General features: G+C 42.4%; 1 protein-coding gene across 2 annotated transcripts in view; it reads right to left on the minus strand.

The window, feature by feature from the left end:
* klc3 (kinesin light chain 3) overlaps positions 1-7,350 on the minus strand; it is a 96,394-nt gene extending 89,044 nt beyond the window's left edge. For both annotated transcript variants that reach the window (XM_063060347.1, XM_063060346.1), the window contains exons 1-2: positions 7,190-7,350; positions 4,593-4,830 (exon numbers count right to left, since the gene is read on the minus strand). In XM_063060347.1, the coding sequence (XP_062916417.1) occupies positions 4,593-4,830; positions 7,190-7,248 (297 nt within the window). In that variant the 5' untranslated portion in view covers positions 7,249-7,350. The remainder of the gene's footprint in view (positions 1-4,592; positions 4,831-7,189) is intronic.
* Positions 7,351-11,468: the final 4,118 nt, after the last annotated feature.

Here is an 11,468-nt window from a genome sequence, read left to right on the forward strand (position 1 = left end):
AAACATGATCTAGTTCATTCATCTCTTATCCAAACCTTTTATGAAAAGTAAACATTTTAAGGGTTAAAATTTCTTAAGATACAGATTAATGGCTTTTATTCCATGAGTCAGGATCAGCAAAATTCTATGTCATAAATTGACCTTCCATAGTTTTATTTAGCTATAGAGAGCAGTTCTGTCAACATAATTCAGTTAAAGTCTACGGACCTAATAACTAGCATAGCAATGAGAAGGCACGTTCTGAACAGATGCCTTAAAATCTCAGTATCTTAAAAACTCTTTACACACAGGGGTAAGGTATCATTTTCTTCTGCCTTCCTGCAAACTCTATGCTGTAAACTTACATTAAGTGAACAAATGGCAAGATGTAAGTGGCAATAAACTTCACACTCTCTTGGAGTCCATGTGTCATGAAAATAACAGCATGGTGTGTCTGATATACGAGGGGAGAAATTTGTAGACAACGTCTTTATTCGTCAGAGTTTAATAAAATGAGAGGTGATCTCATTTAATCTTTCTAGATAGAGTGGAGGCAAGGAGGACATTTCTCTCAGCTGATGAGTCTAGAACCAGAGGTCACAGTCTCAGAATAAAGGACAGCCATTTAGCTCAAAGTTCAAAGTAAATTTATTATTGAAATACATATATGTTACCATGTACTGTACCTACAACCCTGAGGTTCATTTTCTTGTGGGCATACCCAATACAGCCAGTAACTATAATAGAATCAATCAAAGACTTCACCAACAGGGTGAACAACCAGTGTGCAAAAAACAACAAACTGTGGATATACAAAAGAAAGGGGAAAAAAGGGAAATAATAATAATAATAATTAATAAATATCAAGAACATAAGATGAAGAGTTCTTAAAAGTGACCCCATTGTTTGAGGAAAGAGTTCAATGATGGGGGAAGTGAAGTTGAGTGAAGTTATCCCTTTTGGTTCAAGAGCCTGATGACTGAGGGGTAATAACTGTTCCTGAACCTGGTGGTGTGAGTTCTGAGGCTCCTGTACCTTCTTCCTGATGGCAGCAGAGAGAAGGGACCATGACCTGGGTGGTAGGGGTCCCTGATGAGGATGCTGCTTTCTTGTGACAGCACTCTGTATAAATGTATACCTTTTGTAGGATTTTCCATTCAAGGGCACAGGTGTTTCCAAATCAGGCGGTAGTGCAGCTGGTCAACATATTGTCCACCACACATCTAGTCATAGTTATACATGTCATGCCAAAATTTCAGAAACTCTTAAGGAATAGAGACAATGCTGAGGTTTCTTTATAATTGAATCTACATGCTGGGCCCGGGACAGGTCCTCTGAAATGAGGCTGAGGTTGTGTTGTGCCCTGGCTGCTGCAGGCTTAGTGTCTGCGAGCTTCATTATGGACTGAGACTGAGACTTATGGGCCCACTCCAGCTGCTCCCAGCTTTGGGTTTATGGACTCAATTTCGTCCTTAATGCTGAGGCTTGCTTTATTGTTTGCATGATTTGACTCGATTTGATTTTTTTCCTCTTTGTGCATCAGGTGTTGGTCTTTTTTTTAAATTGGGTTCTTTTGGGTTCCTTGTTTTGTGGTTACCTGTTAAGCAGAAGAATCTCAAGGTTGTATAATTTATACAGACTTTGATAATAAAATGTACTTTGAACTACTGCTGAACATGGCACGGTACATGGCACGACAGAACATGTACTGTAATAGTACTGTAATGCTATTACAACGTTAGTGATTGGGGTTCAGTTTCTGCTACTGAACATGGCATGGTACATGGCACGACAGAACATGACTGGGTGGCATAGTACTGTAATGCTATTATAACGTCAGTGATTGGGGTTCAGTTTCTGCTGCTGCCTGCAGGGAGTTTGTACATTTTCCTGTGACTATATGAGTTTCCTCCGGGTGCTCTGGTTGTATTCCACAACTTACAAACCCAAACTCGTAAGTCTTTGGAATGTGGGAAGGACCCAGAAGAAACCCACCCTATCACAGGGAGAACGTACAAGTTCTTACAGTGGCAGTAATTAAATACAGGTTTATGGTGCTGTAAAGCATTATGCTGACTGCCACACTATTGTGCCGCCCTGGATATAATTATGTACAACATGATCTGTTTGGATGACACAGTTTGGTGAAAACCTTTTGTTTTGGGTATCTCAGGAAGTCTGTTAATAATAAACTAAAACAGTATCAGATTTTGAGGCTACAGATAAATCAGTGGTTATGGGGAGCAGGCAGGAAAGTGAAGCTGAGTCCAAGGTAAGAGTAGCCATTAACTCACTGAATGGTGGAGCATGTTGAAAGGGGTGTATGGGCTGGTTTTGCATCTATACCTTATTACCTTGTCAGAGATAAAAATGCAAACAACAGGAATTCTGCAGATACTGGAAATTCAAGCAACACACATCAAAGTTGCTGGTGAACGCAGCAGGCCAGGCAGCATCCCTAGGAAGAGGTACAGTCGACGTTTCAGGCCGAGACCCTTCGTCAGGACTAACTGAAGGAAGAGTTAGTAAGAGATTTGAAAGTGGGAGGGGGAGGGGGAGATTCAAGATGATAGGAGAAGACAGGACGTGGAGGGATGGAGCCAAGAGCTGGACAGGTGATTGGCAAAGGGGATATGAGAGGATCATGGGACAGGAGGTCCAGGGAGAAAGACAAGGGAGGGGGGCACCCAGAGGATGGGTAAGGGGTATAGTCAGAGGGACAGAGGGAGAAAAAAGAGAGTGAGAGAAAGAATGTGTGTATAAAAATAAATAACGGATGGGGTACGAGGGGGAGGTGGGGCATTAGCGGAAGTTAGAGAAGTCGATGTTCATGCCATCAGGTTGGAGGCTACCCAGATGGAATATAAGGTGTTGTTCCTCCAACCTGAGTGTGGCTTCATCTTTACAGTAAGCGGAACAAGTGCTACACATGCCCTTACACTTCCTCCCTCAACACCATTCAGGGCCCCAAACAATCCTTCCAGGTGAGGCGACACTTCACCTGTGAGTCGGCTGGGGTGATATACTGCGTCCGGTGCTCCCGATGTGGCCTTCTATATATTGGCGAGACCCGACACAGACTGGGAGACCGCTTTGCTGAACACCTATGCTCTGTCCGCCAGAGAAAGCAGGATCTCCCAGTGGACACACATTTTAATTCCACATCCCATTCCCATTCTGACATGTCTATCTATGGCCTCCTCTACTGTAAAGATGAAGCCACACTCAGGTTGGAGGAACAATACCTTATATTCCGTCTGGGTAGCCTCCAACCTGATGGCATGAACATCGACTTCTCTAACTTCCGCTAATGCCCCACCTCCCCCTCGTACCCCATCCGTTATTTATTTTTATACACACATTCTTTCTCTCACTCTCCTTTTTCTCCCTCTGTCCCTCTGACTATACCCCTTGCCCATCCTATGGGTCCCCCCCCCCGTCTTTCTCCCCGGACCTCCTGTCCCATGATCCTCTCATATCCCCTTTGCCAATCACCTGTCCAGCTCTTGGCTCCAACCCTCCACCTCCTGTCTTCTCCTATCATCTTGAATCTCCCCCTCCCACTTTCAAATCTCTTACTAACTCTTCCTTCAGTTAGTCCTGATGAAGGGTCTCGGCCTGAAACGTCGACTGTACCTCTTCCTAGAGATGCTGCCTGGCCTGCTGCATTCACCAGCAACTTTCATGTGTGTTGCTTGTCAGAGATAAGTTCCTTTTTATAGAGAGAGTGGTAAATGTATGGAATATGCTCTCAGGGCATTGGTCAGACCACACTGAGAATATTGTGAGTAGTTTTGGGCCCATTACCTAAAAAAAGATGAGCTGCAACTGGACAGGATTCAGAGGAAGTTCATGAAAATGATGCCAGGAATGGCATGGTTAACATATGAGGGGAGTTTGATAGCTCTAGCCTTGTACTTGCTGGAGTTTAGTAAAATAAGGTGCAAGGGATATCTTTGAATATCAAAAGGCCTAGATGGAGTAGGTGTGGAGGGGATATTTCCTATAATGGGAAGTCTAAAACCAGAAGGCACAGCCTCAGAATAGATGAACATCCCTTTGGAACAGAGATGAGGAGGAATTTCTTCGCCAGAAGGTTGAGAATCTGTGGAATTCATTGCCACATATGGTTGTGGAGGCCAAGTCATTGGGTATATGTGAAACAGAGGCTGATAGGTTTTTTTTATTATTAAGGGCTTCAAAGGCTATGAGTAGAAGGCATGAGAATGGGGTTGAAAAGATAGTAAGTAAATCACTCATGATGGAATGGTGGAGCAGACTCGATGGGCCTAACGGCCTAATTCTGTTCCTATTGTCCTATGGACATTTAAGAGATTCTTAGAAAGGCACATGGGTGAAAGATAAATGGAAGGCTACATGTAGGAGGAAAGGGTTAGATTGATCTTATTGTAGGTTAAAAGGTCAGCACAACATTGTTGGCTGAAGGGTCCATACTGCACTATGTTCTATGTTCTAAAACAGGGGAACTTGTTCTGAAGAAGGAACAGTGAAAGTTCAGAGACATTCCCTCATTTTTCCCGCAGCAAGGACCACCTTACAGGCACACATTTGAAAATCCATTCCCTAGGAAAATGATCAACACTTTATCCTACCTGAGCTTCACTCAGTCCTAGCTCAATCATCTCCAGTGACCTCTGGATCAGGCAGGTCTTCTCTTGTACCAGGTGCACTTCTTCATCTTCTTTCAATCCATTCAGAGTCTCTTGCAAGTTCTGCAGGATGCTGTTATTCTCGTTTTTCAGTGCCTCCAACCCCTGAATGACTTGCTTGGTGCCAGTGATGATCTCATCTGCACTCAGCTGCACTGCTGTGGACATGTCGCACGAGCTCCTGTGCACACAATGCAAACAGACCATCAGTGACAGTAAACATACATTTACACAGGAACAGAATTCCCAGCAACGGAATCCAAAATGCTTGCCCCAGAAACCTAGATCTCTGGATTTCTTAGTGACACAGACCTGAAGACCCCAGATTACTTATCTCTAGTATGTGCTCAATATATTGATTTGAGGCAGGTGTTGAAATTAAAAATGGCCCATGCATTGGACTCAGTCATCTCCATGACAGGTACATTCTCCCCATTATCAAGGACATCTACAAGAGGTGATGACTCAGGAAAGTGGGACCCTCATCATTTGGGTTATGCCCTATTTTTGATGTTGCCATTAGGCAGGAGGTACAGGAGCCTGATGACCTGCACTGCAATGTTCAACAGCAGCTTCTTTCCCAATGCCCAATCCCAAACCGACCCAAAGAACCTGACAGCAGCTTGGCCTATACCTTTATTCCTCTCAAGTTGTTGTCTGCTTATTGCACTGTCTATTTAGCATAAGTCTAAGTTATGTGTAATTTATACAACTTAAGTTTATAGTAACATGTAATATTCACATTTTGCTCTCTTTCTGCACTCTTATTTTTTATACTTCTTATTGGAACTCACAGTAATTTATACATACTGTACCATAAAACTACAACTTTCACAACCTGTCAGTGATCATGTACTGTAGTACAAAAAGCTAATTTTTGCAGCATTTATACCCACGTTGACAACAAATAAACTTGAATGCTACCACAGAAATCTGGGAAGGGGCAAAATCAGAGAAACCTCCCATAGTCAAGTACTTCCCCAAAAAATGTTTAAACATGGGCAAGATCTTAGTATGCCTGTTGTATATAATTCAAGGAACTCCTTCAATAATGGCACAAAGGGGGTCATGCAGGAATCTGAATTTATGCCAATTGGAAACATTATTCTGTACATCATCCAGAAAAGTCTTGGAATATTTCAGGTACAATGAGTTGATATGCAGAGTAATGCATACAAAATGCCAGACTGACAAAGGCCTGAAACTTCATTCCTCTCCATAAACACTGCCTGACCTGCTGAATTCCAAGCAATTCATGTGTGTTACTCTGGATTTCCAGCATCTGCAGAATCTCTTGTGTTTATGAGTTAACATGCAGTACAGTTGTGGGCAAGTAAAGTGGTCTTACAAGAATCAAAATTTAACCTGTTTTTCGGGATATATACAGAATTTTGTGCTCTTTCTTGCAGATGATTAAGATACCAAATGAGAACGAACAATAAACACCAGGGTCCTGATGAAGGTTCCCTGAAATGTCATCTCTTTACTCCTGTCCGTTGACGCTGCCCGACCTCCAGCATTTATGGAGAGGAGTACACAATTCCTCCAAAATGCTGAGTTCCTCTAACATTTTGAGTGTTAATAAACATTTTGTCTGTCAGAGAAATGTTTCAAACTGATTTATTTCACCCTTAGTTTTCCCACAGTTGTGTTCAATAAGGATCACTGTGACTTAACAAGAGAGGCACCTCTAGTTTCTCAAACTAACATCTGCAAACGAAATACAAAATGAAATACACTTAGTGGCCACTTTATTAGGTACACCTGCTTGTTAATGCAAATATCATGTGGCAGCAACTCAATGCATGAAAGCATGTGGTCACGGTCAAGAAGTTCAGTTGTTATTTGGATCAAACATTAGAATGGGGAGGAAGTACGATCTAAGTGACTTTGACCGTGAGATGATTGTTGGTGCCAGACTGGGCGGTTTGAGTATCTCAAAAACTGCTAATCTCCTTGGATTTTCACATATAGCAGTCTCTAGAGTTTACAGAGAATGGTGAGAGAAACAAAAAAAACACCCAGTGAGCAGCATTTCTTTAAATGTAAAAGCCTTGTTAATGAGAGAGGTCAGAGGAGAATGGCCAGACCAGTTCAAACTGACAGAAAGGCAACTTTTCAATAACCACGTGTTACAACAGCGATATGCAAAAGAGCATCTGTGAACGTGCAACACATCAAACCTTGAGTGGTTGGGCTACTGCAGCAGAAGATTACTAACATACACATAATGTCAACCTAATAAAGTGGCCAATGAGTGTATGAAAAAAAATAAAATTAAAAATTCCACCATCTGATACATTTAGGGAAAATTGGAAAGTATTTGTTTTTTGGTGCCTATTTTACAACAGAATTATTCATGTGGAAGACAGGAACCATCTGTCATGCTCGAAGCTGAACAGAAGGAATTCCTAGCGGAGACTGAAGAGGGAGGGCCTCAAGGCAGGAAAGAAAGAATAAGATATGGGGGAGGGGAGCAGGATTACTTTGACTGATCTATGTAGCATCATGACAAACACGTCAATTTTGCATTCACTTACAATGTTGCTGCAGGCGTTGACTGAAAAAGTTCATCTGATATAGGAGGTAGGTAAAACATTCAAGGTAAAACCACAGAATGTGTAGAAACAGCGTAAATTCTCCATCCTGTTTTATTAGCTTTCATTTTTTCGCCTCACGCTGTAGACAAACAATGCTTCTCCTCGTGCATTTGCAGCTCCTTCAAATGTGCTGTAATTACTGATGGATTACACTGTCACACGGTGACGTGGATTACAGGATTCTGTAAAGGTTGTTCTTGCATTTATACTCCAGGATACTATATGCCATAGATACTGACCTGAACCCTTCCTTACTCCTCAATAACCAGCAAAACTCATCTGCAGTAAAACTCTGATGCAAGCATAATTTTGGATTGCCAAAACTTGGTCCCAACATAACATTTCACCAGTCAGCAAGGATTTTAAATGCAAGATTTATGGAAATACTCACTTTACTGACAAGTCCAGCCAGAAAGAACAGTGACGTTCAGCTAACCTCCCACAGGTATAGTGAAGCACGACTGTGATGTTCAGCTGGCAAACTGCCCTATGGTTCTAAATGACAAATTAAGGTTATTAAAGCGAGTCATAAACTGAAGATGTAAAGCTAGTGAATTCCAGACTGTCAGACAATAATTAGCACTCTTCCTCTTAAGAAAATTACTGTATTGGGATCCACTGTAATGAATTGTGCCACTTGGATGAGGGTGAATATGCAGCAACAAATAAACTGCTGGAGGAACTCACAAGTCAGGCAGAGTCTGTGGAGGGAAATGAACAGTAGCTTTTCCAGGTCAAGACTGAAAGAGTAGAGGCGAGATAGCCAGCATAAAAAGGCAAGGAGGAGGTGTGGGACAGGAGCTGACAAGAGATAGGTGGCTTCAGGTAAGGAGTTATAGGCACTTGGAGGAGGAGACTGTGGGAAAAGAGAAAAGAGACAGAAGCTGGGAGGAGATAGGTGGAGGCAAAACGAGGCTGCAGATGGTCGCATCAGATAGGACGGGTTAAGTGGAGCATGGGACCAAAGATTAAAGATGAAAGTTTAGCTTTATTTGTCACAAGTACATCAAGACATACAGTGAAATACATCATTTGCATCAATGACCAACTCAATTTGAGGATGTGCTGGGGTCAGCTTGCAAGTGTCGCCATGCTTCTGGCACCAACAGCGCATGCCAACAATTTATTAACCCTAACCAATATATTTTTGGAAAATGGGAGAAAACTGGACCACCAAAGGAAACGCACATCGTCAATGGAGAACATTCAAACTCCTTACAGAAGTGGCAGGAATTGAATTGAACCCAGGTTCCTGCTGCTGTAAAACATTATACTAACCATTACATACCATGCTGACCTAATAAACTAAATAAAGGAGGTGAGGTAGGCAGATGGGAACAGTAGAAGGTGGGTGAGGTGGGACCCAAGGATGACTCAAAATGGCATACACAAGTGTGATACCTGGAAAATAAACAGAATTACCTTCAGATTTTAAAATTGAGAAAGAGGGTTACACTGTTATTTTTATTGGTCTTCCACCTCCTCCTCACCCTACCTCCGTTCGGCAGCAGTATGCAGATAAAGGACAATCAGAATCAGGTTTAATATCACTGACATATGCTGTGAAATCTGTTGTTTTACGGCAGCAGTAAAGTGCAATACATAAAAAAACTATTAAGAAACATTAAGAAAAATTAAATTAAATAAGTAATGCAAAAAATGAGCAAATACAGTGAGGCAGTGTTCATGGGTTCACTGTCAGTTCAGACATCTGATGGAACAGGGGAAGAAGCTGTTCCTGAAATGTTGAGTGTATAATATTCAGGCTTCTGTACCTCCTTCCCGATGGTAGTAATGAGAAGAGAGTATTGTCATGGGTGATGTGCATCCTTAATGATTGGTGTCGCCTTTTTGAGGCATCGCCTTTTGAAGATGTTTGTGATTCTGGGGAGGCTACTGCCAACGATGGACCTGGCTGAGTTTGTAGCCCTCTGCAGCTTTTTCCAATCCTGTGCAATAGCCCCTCCATACGGTCAGAATGCTCTCCATTGTACATCTGTAGAAATTTGCGAGTGACATACCAAAATCTTCTCTAATCATTATGATTATGATTATGAGGACACGCAGTCCCCTTTTATTGTCATTTAGTAATGCATGCATTAAGAAATGATAAAAATGTTTTTCCAGAATGATATCACGAAAACACATGACAAACCGACTTAAAAACTAACAAAAACCACATAATTATAACATATAGTTACAACAGTGCAAAGCAATACCGTAATTTGATAAGAACAGACCATGGCACAGTAATAGCCTCAGAGTCACTCGAAAGTCCCATCATCTCACGCAGACAGTAAACCTCCAGCGTCGCCAACTTGCCGATGCAGCATTGTGGAAGCATCCGACTACAGTCCAACTTCGAGTCCGTCCGAAAACTCCGAGCCTCCAACCAGCTCCCCGACACCCCGACACCAATGCACCCAGCACCATCTCTGCCGAGCATTTCAACCCCAGCCCCAGCAACAGGCGATATGCAAAGCCAAGGATTTGGGGCCTTCGTCTCCAGAGATTCTCGATCATACAGTAGCAGCGGCAGCAAAGCAGGCATTTCAGAAGTTTCACCAGATGTTCCTCTGCGCTTTCTCATGCCCGTCCCCATCAAATCCGGGTTGATGCACGGCCCCCTAGTTACACATATCGATATTCAATTGGAACGGCCACGCGCGCTGCGTCGCGCCGCCATCTTCTCCTCCCTCCATTAGCAGCATTAGGTCAGGTGAACATCTTGATGAACTATCAAAGCTTTAGTATGAGTGGCTCACTCTGCCTCTCTGGAAGGATTCCTGCTTCTGCTGGGAGCATATTTTGGGGAAGTTTCTATTTTGAGGATCGCAGTACTTATCGACACCCACCAAATCCAAGGCTTGAATCAAATAGATGAATCTGTAGTCACTGAGCTTGAGACCACTCCAGAACTCAGTTGTTGCAAGTTGAGTGGTCAGCTCAGATTTAGTACCAGGCAACCATTTAAACAGTGGGTGTCACATTTAAGGCCATAACACCATAAGACATAGGAGCCGTGTTAGCCCAATTGGCCCATCAAGTCTGTCCGCCATTCCATTTTAGCTGACTTATCATCCTTCTGAACCCCATTGTCCTGCCTTCTCCTCGTAACCTTTGACACCCTTACTAATTAAGATCCCATCAACCACCTCTTTAAATATACTCAATGTCTTGGCCTTCACAGCCGTATGTGGCAATGAATTCCACACATTTACTGCCCTATGGCTAAAGAAATTCCTCCTCATCTCTGTTCTAAATGGATGTCCTTCTGAGATTGCCCTCTGGTCGTAGACTCTCCCACTACAGGAACATCCTTTTCACATCCACTCTATCTAGGTATTTTAATATTCGATAGGTTCCTCCTCATTCTTCTAAATTCCAGTGAATTACAGACTCAGAGCCATCAAACACTCCTCATACACCCTTTCACTCCCAGGATCATTCTTGTGAACCTCCTCTGGAACCTCTCCATGCCAGCAGATCCTTTCTTAGATAAGGAGCCCAAAACTGTTCACAATACTCCAAGTACAGTCTGACTAATGCCTCAGCAACTTAAGGTGGCAACTTTGTGTGAGAGGCGTATACTGTTGATTCAAGATATCACAAATAAGAAGTTATGATTTAATAATGAGATCTGGTTGAGAATGTCATGGCTAATGCATTGGAATTTACCTGTGACTTACAACAGTTCAAATGCAGCCTTGTCTGTTGTAGTTTTAAAACCACGCCTAAATGGAACTGAAAAATGGAAATAAAATTCCCACTGGTACAAGGCACTCTTGAGAAATTAGTGGCAGAGCTTTAAATAAACAATTGCTGTGTTATACCTGAAAGTTTAATGCCAGTATGAGGTACCTGATGCAGAATAAAGAATCCTCATCACTTCGTTTACCTGCAAAGCATCGAAACTGAACAGATGGGCTAAAGGGGTCTGTTTCCCATGCTGTACTGTGTTAGGATTAAAACTCTGACCAACATATTTTTGAAGACAAAGCTGACTCAAAGGCTATGAAGATGAGGGAGGGAAATCAGAGGAGATATGGGCTGCTCAGCTAACATACTGGGTTAATGGCCTTGAGTATTTTTTAACCCTAATTCAGAGCTTGGGTGCAGGCAAAGCAGATTAGATCTTACTGAATTATCACCTTCCAATGGCTGGGCATTATCACTGATCACTATCCAGCAGACATTGTGAAAATAAGTTTGAGCTTGG

The sequence above is a fragment of the Mobula hypostoma genome, chromosome 10 (genome assembly GCF_963921235.1).
Source record: "Mobula hypostoma chromosome 10, sMobHyp1.1, whole genome shotgun sequence".
NCBI lineage: Eukaryota > Metazoa > Chordata > Chondrichthyes > Myliobatiformes > Myliobatidae > Mobula > Mobula hypostoma.